This window comes from Chelon labrosus, assembly GCF_963514085.1.
Source record: "Chelon labrosus genome assembly, chromosome: 9".
NCBI classification, from domain to species: Eukaryota; Metazoa; Chordata; class Actinopteri; order Mugiliformes; family Mugilidae; genus Chelon; species Chelon labrosus.
The window spans coordinates 5633526-5657153 of record NC_140359.1 but is presented as its reverse complement, the minus strand read 5'-3'; the positions used below and the strand labels follow the sequence as shown (position 1 = coordinate 5657153).

Sequence of the window (23628 nt, the reverse complement as noted above, 5' to 3'; positions counted from 1 at the left end):
AGTGAGTAGAAATATGCATGCAACAAACCTGCAATCGTAAACTCATGACAAATGATTAAAATCAGTTTTAATGAGTTGCATGAAGCATTTTGCCCAAGCTAACTTTTGCCTGATGTTCTTGGAAATTTAAGCAAGATATAATCAGAGCTGAATGAAAAACATGTTCTGGTCTGATGCAAATGAAGATGATTATGATGACACGATGATTACCTCCTCGCTCTTGATGAAATAATCCAGTCCAAATAGCATGGGCTCAGATTACTGAAAAGTATGGTACCGCTTCTGCCATTAGGTCTGTTTTTCAAAGTTAAAGAAAAGAGTTTCCTTTAGCTGCCAAAGGCTGTCGTGAGGGCCGTGACAGCTGCTGGCACCTTCTGATCGCCAACTGTTGTGATGGAAGGTGGCGTTGGATGAGTCTGAGGTGACTACAATAACACCAGACAGTCACAGTGTAAGGGGCACAGTGTTGCAGAGGAGCAGTAAAAGGGCAAAATATGATAGCAGCTTCTTTGTTGTAATAGGTCATAATGATGATTGCTTTAAAATGGCTGTCATTCACTCAGCTGTGTATTTCATCAGAATGTAAACACTGCATTTTGCACTTATATGAGCATTATTCTTAATAAAGTGATTATTGGGTTGCCCTCAAAAGAAACCCACTGTTTACTGTTTAGTTTGTTCCTGAGCAAATACAAGTCTGCCTCCTCTCTGCAATGTTTTTAACTTCATGTCCTCATCTCCCACGTCCAATTCTTGATTCCACTCAGGCCTCTGACCACAGTTATGACTCTGGGATTCAAGCGGTGCTGTTCCAAGATAGAAACATTTCAGGTGCCAAGGGATAAACTAGTGAAGGGAATCTCCGGAGCCGCTGACAAAGGCGGGTGACTGGTGCCGCCGATGAGAAGTGCCAGATGGTACAAATCTTCACTGGAGAAATGAAAATGTGCGATGCTAACCAGACTCACTACAAGTAATGATCAACCATCTGTTGCGGCGTATTTGAACAGTACCCCGGAGGTTTTGATAGTATAACGTTAGGTGTCAGAGCCATTGCTGGAGGTTTTACTGTACTCTCCATTCACAAAAGTAGATGCAGTGCATTAGTTGGAGTCAGATCCATTGCGTGAAGCTTTGTGTACGACTCATTTGACCCCCTCCCCTTTCTCAAATGTATGTAAATGACGTTTTACAGAGAATGAAAAAGAAAAAAAGAGGCTGTGCAAGAAAGTCTACCACATTACATTATAACGTAAAGCAGAGTTCCACATGCTTTACATTAATGCTTACCCTATAGAGCAACCATGCTGCTTTGCATCACGAGGATTGCAAAGAGTTTTTCAGATCCAGACAGCTACAGAGCCTCCAGATAGTGATGATTCAGAGGCAGTGCTCTCTGAGGTAACGTTGCATGGTCCCAGGTCAGTGCCTGATCTTTCCAACTGGTGATGCTTTTGGTAAAACAATAAATATTGATGCTGAAACTAATTATCCAGTTCGTTACAAGGCTCTCACCTCATCTCAGCTAAGAAGAATTGATCTCAGAGGGCTCATCTCAAGGTGGTACATATGAATTGATGCATACATTAGGAATAAGTGATGCAGTAAAATTTGTTAGGCTAGAGCGCTTATTTGTATCATAAATGTACTCTATATAACAAGATGGTGATTATAAATCAGATTTTGGGGAAACTCAGATGTACCTCACCTCAAAATCATGACAAAAGGCAGAAGCCCTGTGTATACGTGCGCACATGTTTTGAAATGAGGCTGGCAGAGGAAGCGCTGGATTCAGATGACTTAACACAAGAAATGAGCCAGGTTTCTGAACTGAAACTCAATTCAGCCCTCTGCAAACTGTCTCCCAGTCTAGCAGATGATCCTGTGGGACCCGGGGACATGAAAATATTTCTGAAACCCAAATGCTATTACTGACCTTTAGATTGATTGGCTTTTCTGTGGCTTGGCCTGAACGCCCCCCTACCTGTCACCGAAAATTTAAACTCAATTATTTGTGAAAGGTGCAAGACTCACAGTGTTGCCTTTGATGAACTGCTGGCACCCTATTGACCTTTGGATGGTGTGAAGTGCTTTTTAATTCCTTTAACAAAGATCAGTGAATACGCTAATGAGTTATAGAAGCATTCGCAAAGATGGGGTTTGGAGGTGTGGATATGAGCAGATTATTACTGGTCTTCTCTCCCCACCTATTGCTCTTTAGGATCATGTGGAACTGACTGCAATCCAACCAGGCGCTGGAGACAACCTGTTCTTGCATTACAAGCGTGTTCATGATTCATTATTCATCGATCAGGTCAGAGGTCAGAGGTTATAGGACAGCTGTGTCTTACTCAAGGAGACATAACAAATGTGAAGGTTTGCACAGAAAGAAAACAACACTGGTTTGAAGGACTTCAGAGATTGCTTCAATTGATTAAACTGGTGACTGATGTGGATCAAACCTACCTCATGCTCCACCCTGTAATACAAGTAGTGGAACATACACAGCAGGTGAGGCTGCACATCACCTCAAAATTCAAACAATGCAACACAGCGACATATAACGATCAGCCACAACATTAAAGCCACCAGTAAGTAACATTGATTTTCTCCTTTTGGTGCAATGTTTTTCTGGGTAACCTGGCATTTATGTAGATGTTACACTGACATGCACCTCCGCCTGAACATTGCTGCAGACCACACTCCCATGGCAACAACAAGGCAGTGCTCCTTGCATCCCGGTGCCGTGGGTTCCACAGATAAGCACCCATTCATTTGATGCAAAAGAAAGTGAGATTCTTTATTCCAGGGTAACTTCTTCAATTGCACCATGGTCCAGTTCTGACGCTCACATGCCCATTGCAGTAGCTCTCGGCAGTGGACAGGGGTCAGCATGGGGACCCTCATTGGTGGATGGAGCTCCATACAAAACAAACTGTTCTAACACTTCTTCTAGCAGATCAAGCCTTAATAATTTCAGCAATTTGTGCTACAGGAAATCATTTACTGGATCTGTCCACACAGGTCCTCACAATTAAGAGCCTCGATCCTTTTGCTTTCCTTCCTTGGGCCACTTGTAATAGGTACTGATCACTGCAGACTGGGAACACCCCACAAGAGCTGCAGTTTTAGAGCAGCTCTGACCCAGTTGTCTAGCCTTCACAATTTGGCCCTTGTAAAAGTTACTCAAAATCTTCTTCTTGTCAGTTTTTCCCACTACTAACAATATATATCTCAATATCTCCCATCCACTGACAGGTGCCATGAGAACAAGATTAGCAGTGTTATTCACTTGACCAGTGATTATGACCAGTATGCCATAATGTTATGGCAGATCAGTGCAAATGTACCTCAATCTAGTACTATATGAATGAGGAGAAACAGAAAGTACAGTATAGAAACAAAAGAAGAAGAAGAAGACAACATCTGAAGAAGGGAATCTCAGACACTTTTGGTAATTACTTAAGTGATCTAACACATGGCCAGCTTTTCAAGAGTGTTAACCTATCTGTGAATGCATGTCAGAAGCATGCCAAATATATCCAACAAGTGGTAGCAACAACTGACGCAACATGAAGCAAGAGCAGGGATTAGCTGTGTACTGACTCAAGAAATAATCCAGCACAAATACTCTTAGAAGCTTACATTATTTGCATGTGTTTTAAGTATGTTTGGACTTGAGAACATGTTCTATTCTCATTGATTTGAACAGCTTTGATTTATTACTTACAATTTACATGAGAAAAGCAATGCTACATGTAATCATCATGCAACTTTTGTAACATATAATGATTATTTTGATTGATTACTTCATAATCACACCCTGCTGAGTTAAATTAAACTGTTTCTTACTTTTTACTTACTTAGATTCCTCATGTGAAGCTAAGTTTCACAGAGGGACTCAACTCAATGCAAAAATACAAATTGCTTTATAATATTTAATTTGGTTGAACTACAGTAAACTTAAAATAAAAACACAAATAAAATGTAACAATCACAAGAGTTTAAACACTAATATATGTTTCAAAACTACAGCATTTAGATTAATCCAATTCAATAATTGTATGCACTGCCCCTTTAAGAATGTAGTCAAAACAAAGCGTGGCCGCACGGAAGTGGTCTTGTCTCGGTGGCTTCCCACAGTAGTGAGAAATGAGAGGTGCTATATATTTCAAAATCAGTTAGCTCTCTTAGAAATCGTTTTATATCTTAATAAGAATATTTTATTTTTCACTAATATTATTGTGATATTGCCAGAACTAAAGAAAGGATAGCTAGCTAGCTTGTTAGCTAGCTTCATCAGAGCAAACAGCCATGCCGTCCTACTCTGAATTGAGGAAAACCAACCACTTCTACTACTTCATCAAATTTACCCTAAATGTCTACTCAATGCTCTTCTCGGTAAGTCTGTGTTCCAGTTATTGACGTCTACAGTCGTAGTAAATTCCTCTGAGCTGTAACCGTGCCTGCTAGAACCACCCAATAGCGTCAGCAAGACGTCTTTCCAAATTTCATTAACAACACCTGTGTTTAAAATATACCCTTTGCTCCAGGAACTTGCTCATATTTTGGACTATTGCTTGAGCAACATTGCGAAACGTTATGATCTACTCTATAATTCGGCACACATCCCTGACTAAAACTGCGACTCTTTCGATTGCAGTTTCGATTTAAATCACTGATTTGTCTCAAACACCGGCGAACTTCCATCTAAATGGCGTCACGGCGTGAGACGTGGTTTATTTGAAATTATATTAAAGCAGGTGCCATATGTTGGTCAGTTTACATTCCGTGTTTACCCAAAGAATACACTCAAAATTAAATTGTAATGGATTATAATCCCAGTTTTGGGCATTTGTTGTTTGGCGATACTACATTAAATTGCATTGTTTTTTATAGTGGGATTTGGTCTGGAATTCTCAAGATGCTAGCTAGCTAGCTTGCAAGATATGATATTATGACTTAATGCACTAGCTGTGCTCTTCAACTTTGATGTAATCATAAAAGAATAGTGGGCAGCATGATAATATCACAATATACCAAGATATTAGTAATTTGCAGTGTATTTGACAACGAAACAATACACGGCTAACAAGCAGCACGGTGGTGCAGGGCGTTGGATCCAGTTAAAGGGATAGTATGTGAGTTAATAGTCTGCCGGCAAAAAAATAGGAGGCTGAAGGGTGCTAAATCAGATTGCACCCTTAAACTGAAAGTCTGTTCATTTATTATTTAGAACTGCGTGGTCAGATTGACTTATGGTGGGCCAAGGTGAGCAAATAGGAAGTTATAACTCCTCATCACTGCTCGTTTTGATGCCATGGCAACTTTAGACTGAGGCAGGTGAACCAGTTTTAAGTTAAATTTTTTTCCAAATAAGGAAATAAATGGTGCTGACGTTTTGAATGGGATAGCCACGGTGAGGAACAGCAGCAGACAGCAGAGGTGACATTACCTCGTTTCAAAACACAACTGTCATTTATTAAGCTATGCTGACCTATGAACGCCAGGCTCATGAATCTGATAATCTTTGGTTGCAACTGGAGGATTTGTCTATGCCACCACTTATCGTTCTCAATGCCCACCCACAGGTCCACAGTGTTTTGTGCTATGCTATGTGCACAACTCTTGAGTGTTAGACGTTTTAGTTATTTGTTGTCGTATTTGAACTGGGATGAGGTAATTGTCATCTGCAGGTATCTGTTTTAGGTGGAAATAAATACCTCAAATTTCTGTGCCAGTACCAGCTAAATAGAATAGAATAGAATATCCTTTATTGTCATTGCAAAACACAGGTTGTACAGTGGAATGAGATTTTGTTTACAGCTCTGCAAGATGCTCAGTATAAACAGCATTCAAAAGATAAAATGTAGCCACTCATTTTCTTTTATTAAAAAGAAAAAAATATCTAAATCTCAGTAAAAATGGGATGGAATCGAAAATGGACTGTCGTAGAAATATGAATAACAATATAAATATGTGCAATTGAAAATATGGCTATGTAATATACAGCAGTTGCTGTGACTGTCGGAGAACAAATGTTTTGCATAAACTATGTCTGTATTCCAAATGGTTTAAATCTTTCTGTGGGAAAACCTTGGATGTGAGTTATAGGCAAATTTTGCAGGAACGGTGAGGGCATGATAAACAAGCTACTGATATGCAGAAGGCATATTTTTGTTTGTTGAGCTGCTCTGGGTTTATTTGGGTTTTGGTAACTACTTAAAATGCCTGACGTGTACACATATTTCATGTTATTAAAAACTTTCAGTTTTCCTACAGACGAACCCCCATGTTCAGTCTGGCATCGTGCTTCCACCACCACCCCAGTACCACTTAGATCTCCAGCCTCCCGACCGGCTGTGTTTGTCGAATACATATAGAGCCTAAAGCACACTATTGAGTATGACTTCAAAACATCAGTAGTTTGATTCCATTAGCACTCCACAGTCGCTTTCATATGAGCCGCCTCTCTCCTCTGCTGTCTCTCCCTCTTTACTGCTGTGATTTAGGGCAGTGTGGCCCGGCTCGGCTCAGTACACAAAAGCTCCTTTGGCCCCAAGCTAGCCATGTAGACTTAATTAAAGCTGTCTTTGCTGTGGGAACCTTAAGTTTGGTTAATGCAATTTAAGTGGGATTCTAATGACAGGAATAAAGCTGCAGGTGTCTAATGGGAATTATTCAGCCTCATCCAGAGGAATATGAATAGGTCTAGTAGATTTATCTTTTTTGTTTGTTTGTTTGTTTCAACCACACATTTTTAGATAGTACTACACATAACAAGCAGCTATTTTTAAATATTGATTTAGAATATTTTATAATAATTTCTTCAAAAGCCACACATGCATGCAGTATGCAGGCCAGGTCTTTGCACAGTGTCACTATGTCGCCACGCTCCTGTTTTGTGTACAAGGTTTGATGTTAGATCCATTTGTACCTAAAGTCTGGTTCTCCTTCTTATCTTCAATACTGCTGCAGTGAAGATTAATGGTGGCGCTGGATGTGAGAGCCAAGCCAAATGCAGTCAGAGCCATTATAGAGGGTTGTGAGCAGTAAATGGAGTTGAAGTGGATGGACCCCACTCTTAAGGCAGATTGCCTCTGTTTCCAATTGAAAATCAATAGCAGTGAAGCAAGCACGGTTTGTTACCTCCTACTTCGTAGCACTTGCATTAATTAAATTGAAACCCGGGTGTGAGACTCGCTTTCACAAATTTGTCAGCGCGAGCTCTGAAGTTATTTTATAGTCCTTAGCATGTACCAGTGCTTTGACTTGTCCTTGGTACTACACTGGCCAACAGGATGCAATTGTGGAAAGTAGCTAAGTTCATTTACTCAAGAACTGCACTCGAGTGCAATATTAAGGTGCTTTTTCTGCTTAAGGTGCTTTTAGAGTACTGTGGGACCTAGAGGCAGTAACCTACACATGTAACCTATGCTGGTGCGAGCCATTTATATGCGCCCGTCAGTCTGGCTCGCTCTGTAACAAGGCCACCAAAACGCTAGTCGGCACTGTGTCTTTTTTGCCAGTCGGGTTCATTTTTGTTTCTACTTCCTGCTTCACTTTCAACTATAGCAAAACTTTGGCAAACTCGAGTCATACAAATGTCTGTACCTCCAAACCTCCTCAGTTAACCTTACAGATTCTTTATTGATCCAAATCTGAAAATGGAGAAGCAGCTGAAAATACTAAAGCGGAAACATGCTACATACTACGAAGTGGACCAATCACAGCTCTTGCACTCTGCGTCACCGCGGTCTGCATAGGTGTCTGCGGTCACCCTAGTCTTTGCGTCAACTTAACGCAGAAGTCTAAACGGCCTCTTACTTTACGGAGCTATATTCAATGGCTAATTTACTGATTAAAATTTGACAATAAAGAACAGACAGACAACCATTCACACTCACACCTACGGCCAATTTAGAATCAATGAACCTAGTGCTAAATGAATGCAATGAATCAGTGCTAGCCACTGTGCCGCTCAACAATAAATCAATTGATCTTTTTTGGTTTTTGACCCTTTGCAAAAATAACTACCAAAAAACCATGTTAGCACATCTTTGTTTTTTCATGTTTTGTTTTGTTGCTGATAAGTAATCATATCAGTACCTTCCAGTTTTTTGTTGTCATCCACTGGTAGCCCGAACGAGCTCCACCTCAGCAGCCTGAAACAGAAAATGCAACTTAAACAAATGTTTCAGTATTACTGTCTTATATCTCTTATGTAATAATGAAACACTCACATAGGTTGACAATAAGCTCCTGATAGTGTTTTGTTGTTTTATTTATAAGAGTGTAATGTAAGGCAGTGAACATGGGTGTATCTGGAGCTGATCAAGGCTGTCATGATTCCATCATATTGTACCAACATCACATTCTACTCTTGTTTTTCTGTGTCTTTTTGTTGCCTTTAGTCAACATGGTTTGCATTATGTTTCACCCATAAAGTGCCTGCAAGATCTCCTCTTTCAGGAATGATGCCTGGGTCATCTAGAGCAGATAGTTTAAGCTGTAAGATTGAGAGCATGGCCATTAGTACTGCATCATGCAGACAGAGAATATCTGAAGAGAGCATTTCCTGCCATGTGTTACTGGGGCAACAATTGAATCCTACTCTGATTTGATCAAAGAGTGACGAAAGAAACTGAATGCAGACCAACTGATCTGCTGATGTGTTTTCCTTCTCCATATTCCGATTGGTGTTGTTGCCAAGACACGACGTATGTCTTTTGGCTTGCTGCATATTGTGAGGATGCCCTTCACATTTTTAATTTTATTTCCCACCAGATGTATCATGCATCACACTGCTGAGCCTGCTGGTGTGAGGGAGGGAAGGCATGTCCTGTCTTTAAATAATAAAATAAAAACATTTTAGTAGTCTTTTATTTTTAGGAGCGTTTCAGTGTCCTAAGTGATATTTCAAAGCATACAATTCTCAAAAATTTCAGAAACTTTTTTTTGCCAGTAAACTTCACTTTTCATTTGCCCTTTAATAACCTGTATCTTGTTATTGATGTCTCAGTTTCAAGAGACCTAAATGAAGTGACATTAGGAAGGATTAGTTGGCTCTACCAGGGATTTTCAGGGTCTCTATCTCTAATCTCTACATGTCTCTCTTTCTCTGCCCAGCTGATGGGTCTTTGTGTGCTGTGTGTGGGAGTCTACGCCGAGGTGGAAAGGCAGAAGAATCGAACCCTGGAGGGTCTGTTCCTGGCTCCTGCTGTGGTACTTATCCTGCTGGGGCTGGTGATGTTCACCGTGTCAGTGGTGGGCATGGTTGGATCCCTCAGGGACAACAAGACCCTGCTGCACATGGTAGGGATAATGGAGGGGGAGAACGGGGGTCCTTTTCAGAGTTTGTGCATGATATATACTTTGTGTGTGTGTGTGTGTGTGTGTGTGTGTGTGTGTTACTAACATTGTACAGGTTTGTGATGTAACTATTCGATTAATGGTAACTTGTAACTCTGTGTTTAAAGTCCAAATCTTATCCAGTTTGCATTGTCAATTTAGTTTAAAAAAGTGGATTAAAAATTCTACAAGAAAGGGATCTTCTGCAAACATGTGTAACCTGTATTCAGTTTGCACAACAGCAGCAATTTGTAAAACATTTAAACCAATAATTACTGAAATTCCATTTTTACTCCTCATGTTTTAAGGCACAGCAGTTGGGTTTTACCAATAAGAGAAACCAAACTCAAATTATATGGTTGCTATGCAACCATCTAAGATTAAAAGTTAGCACTTATGAGTGTGCGATGTCTGGTCTTAGGATTTAATGTAGAGGATGAGAACTCATTTTATATCAAGGAAGTCATCGAGTTAATGGGAAATATACATTTTGTTCACTCATGCTTTTTGATGCTGTTTGCACCAAGCTGGTAAACTGAGATATTACCTCAGTTTGCTAAGATGCCTATGAAAAACTTCAGGAAGAACATCAAGTGTATAGTGTATTATATTCATCATCAAGTTCATTCATTAATATTAATGATGCTGGATGACTTTCCTGGATGGTTCCCAAAGAAAAGCGTGTGAGTGAGAAAGTTAACCAGATGTAAAATTTATTTAGTTAATAATGACCCTTTGTTGCTCCATTGTTAATTTTGCTCCGGGGAAATGCTGTAAGATCTGTTCTCTTTGTCCTTCCACAGTTCCTCTGTGTTCTGTGTGTGTTGCTGCTCCTCCAGGCAGTCGCCCTCACTACGGCTCTTATCTTTGAAAAGAAGGTAAACACGCAGCCGTCACACTCCTGAACATATCTATACATTAGCACAGCGATATGGTCGAGTCACTTCTTCTTCTGCATTGTGCTTTTTGTCAGTGCTGATAACAGATTTTGTCTCTGTTGTATTTAGACGTCGGCTTTGTTCCAGAGTAGTATACGAGAAGGAATAAAACATTACTACGACGATCTGGACTTCAAAAACATCTTGGACTATGTGCAACAAAAGGTAGTAGGATATTTTACTTGGAAACTATTGACAGAAAGGACATGAATCTGGATGTGCCAGAGATACTTTTAGAAAGAAGTATTATAATATGAATGTATGATCTGATGTATTTGTGATAAATCCGTGTGGGATAAAAAGACGCAGGCTGTAGGGAACTATTAAAGTACTTCCTTAGAAATAAGGCCCATAACCACATAAATAACTGTCCTCTCAAACCGTTTTGGTGCCTTATCACTTCATTATGTATTGAGGGTATCCAACAAAACATATACTTTAGGGCTTTTTGGCAGCTCAGATATATTAGCCTTGATTGTGATCTGTTCAGGCTTAGCGGTTTCTTTAATGAGCCAAGCGACTGTCACTTCTATATCATGTAGCCACTCATTAAACCATACTCTACATAATACACAGGTAACTTTTTTTTAACGACAAAATGATGAAGAGGGTTGTGTGTGTGAGTATCTGACTGGAGCAGCAGTAACCCAATGCAGGAAAAAAAGGTTTATTTAGTAGTGGCAGCCTGTAGCTATGCCATTTACCAAGAGAATGAATACAAATGAAAGGTTTCTTCTGCTCTCTGCTTATAATATATATTTATCAACGCACTAAAACATTAGTATTAGCCCCAATCAAATCTGCGCCAACTTCAGTGTTTTTATTAAACTCCAGAAAAGAAAATCGGCTGATACGGGCATTTAATCTTTGACTGTGGGTTCTGAAAACAATATATTGCCTCTCAGCTCTCCTTTTCACAGTTTGTAGCCTTTGTATCAAGGGATAGTAACAGTTTTTCATCATTTGCCTCAATGGAGAGGGACTAAATTCGGCTTTGCGGCTTGTGCCTGTGCTTTTCTGTCCTTTTTTCCCACTGCTTGTAAAAATGTCTTATCTGCACAGCCAGTGTAGTTCCAAGTTTAACAGCATGCACCTGAGGTCAGGTGATCACAGAGATAGAGGCGTCCTTCATTGTCTTGGAAAGGTCTGAACACTTTGGAGACTTGATTGAATTTTCTCTGCGAAGTACTTTAAAATGATGGCCTTTAACGGATTGTGAGAAGAACTCTGCAGTCTTCACATGAACGCCTGCTTTCTACTGAAAACCACAGGGACTTTACTTTTCTTAAGGAAACGGATATACAGAGAGATAATTTGTCCGTCTGGGTTAGGGAGGTAGACGGAGTAAAGTAGGATAGCAAGTGGATGGTGTAAGGGAAGGAGATTGGTGAATTAGCTCTGGCTCAGCTGCGATGTGAAACAGAGGCTGAAAATCAAAACTGCTCCGTTTAAGAGGTTTGAAAGAACTCAGCCTTGACGTTGTTTGTTAATTTTGGGCGATTGTCTGTTTCAATGTCATGCTTGATTTCTAATTAACGTGCTGTCACACTGTTTTATTTTCCAGTTTTCATGCTGTGGAGGAGATGAGTATAAGGACTGGGGAGTCAACCAGTACCATTTCTGCAACGGTACTGGACCGCTAGCATGTGGGGTTCCATACACCTGTTGCGTTCGCCGCAAGGTGAGTACTGACACGGCACTGATCATACAAACAAGCCACAAGATGCATTAATGTGAAGTCTGATCAATCATTGGACGTTTACCCTGCATCATTAGCACTTCATGAACCCATGTGGAGAATCAAATTTCACACCATATGTGTCACACAGAGCGTGTCAAACCATTAGTAGATTTTTTATTTAAACTGTAACTGATCCATGTATGTCATATATATATAAGTCAAACAAGGTAAATATGGATCTCAAATCTAGTTTTTGTTTGTGTCTTATTGTGGTTACTGTTGCAACTGTTGACAGAGTAGGACATCCTCAGGACTCATTTGTTGTTAAGGGAACTCCCTGCACTAATGTGCTACTGGATATTTATACTCACTTTCCAGTTCATTAGGTACGTTAGTGAAAACAAATACATTCTAATATAACAGCCCTGCACTAAACCCTAGCTTCAAGAAGATTATGGTATTCATCATTTGTTTAAAATAACTGAGAGCTATTAATTCAACGTGTGTTTTCATTCTGGAGGCTGTAGTTTGTAGTACTATTGGATTGTGTTGTATCAACACATGTTTGTATTATTTTGACTAATTTTAGTCAGTGGTCTGGACTAAATAACAGAAATACTATTGTGTTTAAATCAGTCCCGTTTAATAGCACCACAAACTACATCCTCCAAAATGATCAGTTGAATTACTAGCGGTTAAAATGTGGGCATCAGTTGAGCTAATATTGTGAGATATCTGATCTCTCCTTAATATCTAGTTAGTTATATGTTTAGTTTTTTATTATTTATCCTAGATTAAACAAATTATGTCGCAAATTTATCTCATAATCTTTTAGTTTGATTCTACCGGATATGATAGTAGATTAAATGGGCTGTGCAGTAGGCTAAACAACTCAGTACAGAAGTCGTTGATGTAAACTGACGTGCGTGGAAAGAATGAATAAACAAATTAAAACAAACAGGTTAGGGGAGGAACCACGCCCATCAACTGTAAATCGGGCATGGATGTATTTCAAAAGAAACACTGTTGAAGCAAACAAACAAACAATGAATGGAATTAATTCTTCCCGGAAGGTAAATCTGCTGCTAGCCTCTCAAGCTGTGACTGACATCTGAAACACTTCCTTTTCACCGCTTGTATATTTGCTTTCTGGAATCTGGGACACACAAAATGAGTGCATGCTTGGTCATTTAGGAGGCTCCAGACTCCCAGCTTGCACAGCGGACTGTATATAGATTAAATCAGACTCTCTCTCTCTCTCGGCACAGACATCTGATTTTCTACTCTCAGATGAGGGCACATTTTAGAGAAACCACGTTAGCCATGTAATCAGCAAATATCGACACCATGTGATCAGGAATGACTAGCTGTGATTTTACCTGAGTCTGATGCTCACAGACATCCTGCCTGATAATCTCATACCCTTCCACCTGATGGCTCAGACCCATACACCAACTCCGCTGGGTTAGTGATGTCTTAATTTATCAAAGCAAAAAGAGACACTTGTTATCTACACAACAGAGCCGTAATTGATTGTGTGTCATCTGGCTAAAAGGAGACATGCTGCAATTTGAGGCTATATGGCCTTCGGGAGATTTTTCCTTTTAAATGAAATGTCGATCCCTTGGGGCCCCCTCCATCCTCCATCTGCCTCCAGTATCATTTCTGTCCCTGAGTTCAAAGCACTGATACGGTCTCTGGAAGCAGTGGAGCTGTGCTGGAAAAATTAATGACAGAATCATCCAGCACCCTCTCCTTCATACACACACACACACACACACACACACACACACACACACACACACACACACACACACACACACACAAACACACACACCCAGAGATAGAGTTGATTTAAACGGCTCAACATGGGCTAGGTTTCTACCGTTATCAGTTCCTTCCTGTCAAGGCTGCAGCCGTTTTGCCAAAGCTCAAGTTTCCGCTCTAGCTGGCAAGGGACAGGTACCTCTCCTTGTGTGAGGCCTAACTCTCACATATGTCTCCACGGTGTTGTCTCTAGTCGTCTTGACTCTTGCTAAATTATGGATCTTTGCACAGGTGGGCGAGGTCATTAATACCCTATGTGGATACCAGACTCTGGATAAACAGGTAAGAGAAACGGGAATAATTTTGTCCTTGGTTTCTGTTTCCTATCAACATATATTGATAGTATTTAACCAAAAACACATGCTGCCATGTATTTATTACCATGTTATACCCACTGACTGGATAATGACTGGTGTCACAACATCAGTGATGTGTTCCTCTTTTTTACTTCATCACATCTCCGCTGTTTTTATTTAAGCAACATGTTATCATAAGTGCACCGTATTAGAGGCGGCTTATATATACATTAACATAATCAGTATAACGGTGACATAAATCCAACTATAACAGTGTAGGAAATGTACTTCGCCAAATTAAATGGTCAAAAAGAAGACAAGACATGAGTATAAAAAGACTTTGTTTAGCAAAATAACAGTCTGCCTTTACTTTATAGTGCCAGCAACGAGAGGCAGGGAATTATGGGGTGAGAATGAGGGTGTGACATGCAGCAAAGGGTGCAAGCTGGATTCGACCTAACACCGCTGCTGTGAGGAATATAAACAACTTATCTGTTGGAGAGCTCGACTTTTGTTCCACTTTTATTTGGAACGTTTCAGTCCAAGAAGAAGTGAAACATCGACAAAGATGTTCGATCCCAGATTTGTGCAGCTCTTAGTAGTCATAATAATCTTTATTTCATCATCAGCATGACGTGAACCCGTGTGGGGAAATCAAATTCCAGAGGGTAACAGCAGGACATGCCGACTGCTATATAGACAGTTTGCATCTTTTTTTCTTTTTTTTGTAGAGCGTCATCATGATTCTGTCAGGGTCAGTTTTTGGCGTAAAGACTTTTTTTTTCACTGAACAGTAATTTATGAAGACATATTTTAAACTGAAGAACTCACTAGTGTCACTTCTCTCCTCTGATATTGTTTAGTGCATCGCATTCTTGAGAAGAGTGAGGCATTATGGCACATTCTGCTTTATTTCCCTCTTATTTGGATCAAATAAAGGAACAATAATATAATTATATATAGATATAGAGAACAGATGCATACAAATAGGGTAAAGCTTACTGCTATTTCTGCAGAATGTGAAAAGGGATACAGGTAATTCAGAGGCATGTATGTAGTGAAGCAATTGGATGATGTAATAAGTTAAGTTACATGCATACAGTGTACATTGTGCATGTTTATATACAGAATATGCATAGGTTTAAATCATGGAAAATGTCAAATTAAACATTGTTCATTGTTTTGTTTTTTTTGTAGTTTTCATGTACTTGTCCCTTTCACCCGGTGTAGTATCTGTGCCTCCTTACATAGGATATGTAGCCCTACATTTTGTGGGATGAAATAAAGTAGCCTCAATAATAAAATATCCCAAGTAATTGAAACAAATCAAAAGTATTCAGTGGTAGCAGTCAAGGTAAAATTATTTTTCTGTCAGTAATGATGTGGGCTCTTGGTGTAAGAAAAAAGACACTTTTCAGTAAATGCTGAATATGGTTTTGGGAATAAATTGACTATGGTCTGATATGATTCTATTTTTACATAACCATTAATGAAGAATCGTGACAACAGACTTTACTCGCATTGTTCGGCCTGTGGCTACAGCAATCGTAACCCAGTAAACCCAATTATGTTGTAGTTTGTCACAGCACAGCATCTCCCCTGCAGTATGTGATGTTTTAAATCTGCAATCTAGTGTTTCTTCACTTTGAAGTAATCGCCAGGCCCTTGGTTCAATACGCTCATTATCACAATAAAAGTTTTTGAATCGGGATCTATTGTGCACTCGCTCGTAACTGAAGTATTGATTTGTGCTCCTGTTTTCATTTACAAATCTTAATGAGTGCAGGGTTGTTGCTGGCATGTCGCTCAGCACCTGTTCATCTGCAGCTGAAATAGAAATGCCGTCTACTTTAGTAGAGTTTTAGAACTTCTCTTTTTTTAGTGGCTGTTCAGTTTGAGTTTAAAATTGAAACTTTCCTCTTGTCTTCCTGTGGTCTGTGCATCAGCGTGAAACCCTGCATGAGCTGATCCATGTGCGAGGCTGCATCCACGCAGTGAACCTCTGGATGAGTGACAACATTGGAATAACCTTTGCACTGTGCTGCGCCATTGGACTGCCACAGGTAATTGAAAACAAGGAAAGAAACTGAGCTGTGTTTGAAACCGTCTTCTTAACCAAATGCACCTCTCCAACTCAGGCTGTTTATCAGAACTGTAAACCCCCCGCTTCTTTCCGAAAGCTAATTCACATTTTAATTTTCCTACTTGGCAAATAATGTACTTTTCCTCTGCTGCATGGGAGAAATCCAACCTTGCACTCCCAGAATGTTTGCTAAACTAAATGGATTGTGGTATAGCTTTAAATTTCCGTCAACCCGCTTCACTGGCTCAGGATTTAGCAGCTTCATAGCTTTTGGTAAACCTGACTTTGTCTACTGCACATTGCAATGTCCACAAAGCTTCTTTTGCATAAAGACACATTTGTTGTGACCCCAAACAGCCAGATAAACAGCATTGGGTCTCTCCAGCACCACTGCTCCAGAATAAATTGCAGCACACAGCACTAACTAGTTCAAAATAAACTTGTGCTTTTGCAGTGTTGTACATTGCATATTTTACTTTTAGTTTTGAACTCACAATGACGTGAATTACTTGCCACTCCTTTAAATTGTTGTGGCTTTTCGACACGTGAGTCTGGTCTCTTTCAGTGTGTTACTTTGTCACATTGATTGGTTATAAACACATTACATAGGGAGATTCTGAATGAATTATCTGCTGTAGCATCTGGTTTATGTGCTTGTTTGTGAGTGAGGTAATAGCGATAATCATGTCCCCGTGTGCTTATAGGCCATTCAGCATTCCCACAATAACAAGGATACAATCCCATAATATCTATGCGGTTGCCTCTACCTAGCTACACGGCAAAGGAAAATGAAGTGGTGTTTTCATCGCTTAAACAAAACCCCAAACAAACCCGTGAGGAGTAAACAAAACAAGAGACAATGCAAGATAAAAAATAAAAGTGAAACTAAAGGAACATTAATAGATATAACACTGAGTGGAAAAATTATTTCCCCTGGCTAATTTTCATAGTGAAACTGCATCTCTATCTTTGTTGCTGCTTCATGGAGGCTTCACAAAAGAATAATTTCTAAGGTATGAATTAAAAACTTCCCAATCTATTGCTGGTATAAAGCAATCTGCCCAAAACCAGAAGAGGGGTCTGTTTCAGTTTATTTGAATATACTTTTTCATTTTGAGATATACATTTACTTGCTTTCTTCAGATTTTCTAGTGTGTCCAACAGGTTTGACCTGGTAATTTAAAAGTGTAATACATGGATGCTGTTTGAATTTTGATTTGTGAAACTCTCTGCAATCTGCCATTTTTTGCTAAGACATTTTCTTGTTAAGGTTTGGACTTTGTGTGCAACATATGGACACTGCAACCCCTGCAGCATCAGTGCTATGTGCAAAAGACGTGATCAGACAGCCCTGACTTAGATCAGGTTAATTAACAGTGCAGTCAGACACCAAGGTCTGTTTGCATTTACTTTGATATAAGGTCATGTTTGGGAGTTCTCATGAGCATTATGAAAGAAAATATGAATGTTTGGGGGAATAGAGCAGAGGTGTATCTACAGACAGGAATGTCATGGTTGTTGACTATATTGGAAGACTGGAGATACACTATATTGCCAAAAGTATTCAATCATCAGCCTTCACACGCATATGAACTTAAGTGACATCCCATTTTTAATTCATAGGGTTCAATATGACGTCGACCCTCCCTTTGCAGCAATAGCTTCCACTTTGTTATACCACTGACAGTTGGCTTTGGAATATTTAGTAGTGACTATCTCAGTACCACGCTAGAATTCACTGAGAGAACCCATTCTTTCACAAATGTTTGTAGAAGCAGTCTGCATGCCTAGGTGCTTGATTGTATACACCTGTGGCCATGGAAGTGATTAGAACACCTGAATTCAATTATTTGGATGGGTGAGTGAATACTTTTGGCAATATAGTGTACAATGATGTACAGTGCTTACCACCTCTGCCAGACTATTTCTATAAGAGCAAATTCACAAGTTAAAGTGTTATACTTTCATGTCCCATCAGTAAGTAGCAGCATATCATCGTTTTTAACTGACAAAATTGTAAACAGAACAAGTCTGAGGTGTTTACCTGCTACATAGAGTGCCATAAAAAAAGTATTTGACCTCCTAATGATTTCTTCTATGTTTATATATGTCTCAAACTAATCTGTGTAAGATCTTCAAAATAAATTAGGTTAGCCAATACTTAAAGTACCAATGTGAAAAACTAATCCCCATCTTGTTAGAGCAGCCAAACACTTCTGATAACTGGAGATCTTTATCTGACATCGCTGTGGTGAAACGTTGTCCCACTACTCTTTGAAGAACTGCTTTAGAGCAGCCACACTTGAGGGTCTGTGAGGATAAACTGCTCTCTTAGGGTCCGCAGCATCTCAACGGGGTTCAGGTCCAGACTTTATATAACCATCAAAACTCTAATCTTATTCCTTTTGGTGGAATAAGGTGGACCTACTCTTCTGCACAAAGTTGAGCTGAAACTGATGATGTTCTCGAAAGACCTACTTGGAGGCTTCATTATTTATTCCAAGTCTTCTACATTTGTGTATCCCCCTATAACCCAAATTATGATGCTATCCCAACTATTTATACAGTATATGGTACATAGAATAAGATGATGAGCTTTGTATCATGAATACTAAACACAATGCTGTTGAGACGTGGCATTCTATGGGCAAATATATGTAACATTAAATAAAGCGAATCAGCGAATAAATCTAATTTGTAGTAAACAGTCTGCTTTCTTAGCTAGTTAGCATTTATAAAGTTTAGCTAGTTCACGTTACGTCTGGAGTCGTTTCCTTCGGGTTTTGACCTACTCTCTTTAAATCATTTTAAATCTCCATGGTTTAGAAGTCAAGAGCACAAACATTGGGTTTTAAAAAGTGGCAGTAACGTACATTTTTAGCGCAACACAAATAGCTTCTCATGCTACGTGAGCTGACCGTGCCGTTTTCTCCATCAGGTTAAATTCAGCAAAGCACTTTGAATACCAATAGGTAGAAAGGTGCTATATAAAAACAAGGTTATTTACCATTTACTTGGGTCTTCAAGTAGCTACCTGTGGAGTAGACTGCAGAAACTGTTTCTAAAGAAGAAGACACACAAACCGATTCCTTCCTCTAGTAATGAGATTTTGGCATTATGTGTTGCTGGTGAGACCTTTTCGTCAACATCACGCTTCTGAAAATGTTCAGTTGAAGGCTTTACTGAACCGAGCTGTGAGCGATCAGGCCGTTGTGTTAGTAATCCTGCTGCATCCAGGTTTCAGTGCAGTTAGGTAGTTTTGGATTTATTTACTGAGGGGGCAAATACCTTTTCACCGTGGCCCAGTTGGCATAGGATAACCTTATTTCTTTTCAGTGCGCACACCCATCAGCCACAACATTAAAACCCCTGTCCCTCCAAAACAGTTCTGATTCAATGGGGAATGGAATCGGGCCTTCTTAGTGGGGGCCTTTGGGTCCTGTGGGTTGAGGGTAGAGGCCTCTGTGGATCAGGCTTGTTCCAGCGCATCCCACACATACTTGATCATATTGGGATATGGGGATTTTAGAAATTGGGCTAACCCCTTTGGGCTATTATTCTTTTGCTTTTTTTTTATTTGTTATTTAACTGTTTTTCATGTGTGGCAAGCAGTGTTGACCTACTTGGGATGGCTGCTGCATTTCAGAAGAATCATTGCTGTGGGGCGGGGGTACATGGTCATCAACAACGTTTAGTTGTGTGTCTCAGTGACATCCACATGAATCCCAGGACCAAAAATTTCCCAGCCGAAGACTGCATTGTAACAAGATGATGAACGTTATTCACTTCACCAGCGGTTTTAATGTTTTGGCTGATCAGTGTATATTTATGACGTAAAGCTTTTATTTTGTGTTTTCGAATTGTACTTTTGTTTATGGTAAATTTAGTGTGAAGCTCTGACAATTCAGACACACAAACAAAATAAATGCTCGTACACGCAGTACTGTACATATTGTCGTGGTGGTTCAGCCTTGTGCTGTAATCTTTTGTTGGTTAATAAGTTGTGAATTAATTGATACAAAACTCATTCAAGTCTAGTTGTCATCCATTAATTTTTGTAGCATCTCTTGGGCTAAACAGAATGATTTAATGAAACCGTAATTGATTCTTCATGAAAGAAAACCGTGATTAATTCACATGTTACACTGAGAGTATTTGTATTAACTGGCTCTCATGTCTCCTCTCAGCTGCTGGGCATCATCCTGAGCTGCATCTTCTGGAACCTGCTGGTGGACATGAGCGAGTCGACCGACATGGTGGACTTCAAGCTGAAGAAGTCTGAGTTTCAGTACAGCGACCTGGACCTGGCGGGCGCTGGCTGGTGCTTGTGCCTGCCAAGGGACGGCGGCTACCTGCCCGTCCCTGCCTCTGAGCCCGAACTCGACCCCATTGACGCTCACCTGGAGAAGCTCAAGAAGCAGCCGCCGCGCACACACGCTCAGCTGCGAGAAATGCAGCAGTCCAGATCGGCCACGGGGCTGGACGAGGTAGACGTGGGCCGCAAGCAGAAAAGGGAACACTGAGTGGTCTGTTTAGCCCTGTCTTGCCTTTTGGGTTTTTGCCTTTTCTTTTTTTTCCTGTCATCGTAATCATTGCATTTGTTGGAGTTGTGTTGCACTATGTTATGGTTGAATCTGTCAGTCACTGGATCAAGTGAAATTTGGTCAGCAAAAGGGATCACAAGTACTTTGGCACTTTGTTGATGAATTGTTTTATAGCAAAATCTGGAGATACAACATGCAATTATTGCTTTAATTTTTTTTTATAAAAAAACTTTGTTGTCTTCTTTGTGACTCTTGATCTTCAAGGATTTATGGCATTATATCTTATTTCATTTTATTTTTTTATCCTTTGAATTTGAGCTGTGTCTCATGTGCTAAAGCTTACCTCAGGCTATTTCTGAAAATAGCCCAGTAGTCAGAGGACTGTACTATTTGGTGTATAAATTAATGGTAGCTTGAAAAGGTGTTTTTCAGTGTCAGAGAAATAGGAATAGCCAAGTATGTTTCGCGTGTAGCGTCTGTGAAGGATGTTAAAAAAAAAAAAGTTTGTGTATTATTTGGTTTTACTATGATTTCTATTTGATTTTGTGCAGTGTACATTGTTAAGACTGACAGTTGTGAAATAACATGGGATGCATGTTTTGTACTGAATATGAAGTAAATTTGAAGAACAAAAAACAAACAAAAAAAAAAATACTCATGTCTACATGTGAAGCCCCCGTCAGGGAGGATTCAGTCTTTTCCATTTTTTAAACTAAGCTTTTTATTCCTTCCATCTTTTAAAGGAACAACTAAAGGGATTATCAAGACTACAGATCCAGTGAAAAACAATTCGATGACAGTTTTTGTATCTGAGTTATGCACAGTTTTGAGCTTCCCCTTAGCTCTGGCCTTGTATCAGCACTACTGTTCTTGTCAATAAAGCTGAATTTGTCTACTGATTTTTTTTTTTTTTTTTTTTGCAGGGTTGTTTCTTTGCATATAAATGTAATAAAGAACACCATGAATTGAATCTCTGAGGGGTTCTACTGTAGTTCTGCCTCGAGTCCTACCTACTGCAGAGGGAAAACAACTGCTTTAGCGAAACTGGCATCAGACACTCAGCTGGGGCAATCAGGAAGCAAAGCTGAACGAGGCTCGGACAGGTGGCTCAGTGAGGAGAGCTCATTGTCATTCTCACTTGAGTCCTTCACCCTGCACTGTTGTTATTCGTTACAGCTGTCAAAATACCTCTTTTTGTTTCAGAAATTAGTTGAAGAGGAAAAAACTGCACCTTTAGATTCATCCTGCAAGTCGTACAAATCACTGTCTTTATGGCTTGCAGGCTGAGGGATTGGGATCCAAGCACCCATCACACCTTGGAATCAAACACTCAGTTGGGGCAATCAGGAAGCAAAGCTGAAGGACGTCTGGACAGGTGAGATCGTTTAGAAGTAGAAAGCGAAATGTATTGAAGTAACAAGCTTGTGGGTTATTTCGTTGGTTAGAGTGGAGCCCCAGATGAAGGTAAGAGATGGAGACAGGACCCCCTGGAGTCCAGGCAATAGCCTGAAGGAGACTTTCGATTGAGGCGTCTGGATAACCATTAGAAGTGGAGACGTGGAGGAAGACGGCTGTATGAAAGTCAGAGTGACAGAATAGCAATCAATGTAAAGAACGGGGTCTGGGGACTGACTGGTTTGGAGAAGGCAGAAAAACGATAATTGGCGATGTTGAAATGAAGCTTAGGTGACAGATCAGTAATGTAGATCTGTTCACAGTGTCTAGACTCAATTATCTGAGACTACACTAACGGCCAAAATATTAGTTCTAACAACTGTTCCTGACTAAAATTTAAATTATCATTTAACTAAGTGGTTTTGATAGTGTGGGGAAGCAGAAAGCACATGTTGAAGATGTGGAAACAGATCATCCTCACTGAACTTTCACCTTTAGGCTCCTGTAAAAGTTAAAGGTGAAGTAAGATATACATTTCTTAGACATGGTTGCAGAGCGAAGGGTCAGTCACCATTACATAGCATCACTACATCATTTTTGTTAATGTCCACCAACACATGCATACAGTAAACCTATGGAAGTGTTCCATGTTTTGGAAATAAGTTTTCTTACCATATTTCTTTGAAGGGGCCTTCTGGCAAACAACCATGGGAGAGAGGAATCTATTGGTTCTGACCAAGAGAGAGTGCTGCACATTTTTCAATATTCAGTTTTTGAACAGCTGAGATATGACAGAGTCAGATTAAGCGTTATCTCCCTTTTTCTAATCTTTTTGCAAACCATCTGTTACCTAACACATGTCTTTGCAACTAACTCTGAGGGAAAGTGAAAAAGAGAAATATCACAAAGTGGTGATTAGTCAGTTGTGTCTGCAGTTACACAAAATGTAGTTCACCATCTCTCTCTAATGCTAAACGTGCACCAGTACTTTCCCATACAGGCATTCTCACAAAGGCAGATCTCTCCCTACTCATGTGTCCTGCTTCCCTCGTTCCACACTCTGCCTCCGTAAAGCCCTCTCCCCGGATGAGATAATACCAACCATATTAATTCAATTCACAAGCAATGCATGAACGCACGCAGCCCACTCTCCTCCTGCGGGTCATCTTTCCTCATTCACTTCTCACCTCTCTTCCTCCCTCATCGGCATGATCAAGAGAAAGCGGTGGGGAATAATTACGCGGAGGAGATGGGAAAAAAACATGCACTCAACAGCCTGAGTGGAGGATGTGCGCACATCCAAACAAGCCGTGATTATGATAATATGGACATGGATTTTGTTGTCACAGTCAGGAGAGGAAACACACAGTTTCCACACGTGTCTGTGGAGGAAACAGGCTCTCTATCCGTACCACTTGTTGCAAAGAGCACATGCATCGAGCACACATAATATACAGTTCCAGGATTCTTGGAAAATTGCTGAAATTACACCAAACGACCGCTGCAGCACCAG

The 23628-nt window shown here is 40.0% G+C and overlaps 1 protein-coding gene across 1 annotated transcript; it reads left to right on the top strand.

Moving 5' to 3' along the window:
• The first annotated feature begins 4015 nt into the window (after nucleotides 1-4015).
• LOC311493074 (tetraspanin-15) lies at nucleotides 4016-21600 on the top strand. The gene is made up of 8 exons (XM_084551597.1): nucleotides 4016-4401; nucleotides 9130-9315; nucleotides 10155-10229; nucleotides 10359-10454; nucleotides 11854-11970; nucleotides 14029-14079; nucleotides 16040-16156; nucleotides 20364-21600. The coding sequence occupies exons 1-8, from the start codon at nucleotides 4315-4317 to the stop codon at nucleotides 20697-20699; spliced, it is 1065 nt and encodes a 354-aa protein (XP_084407723.1). The 5' UTR covers nucleotides 4016-4314; the 3' UTR covers nucleotides 20700-21600.
• Nucleotides 21601-23628: the final 2028 nt, after the last annotated feature.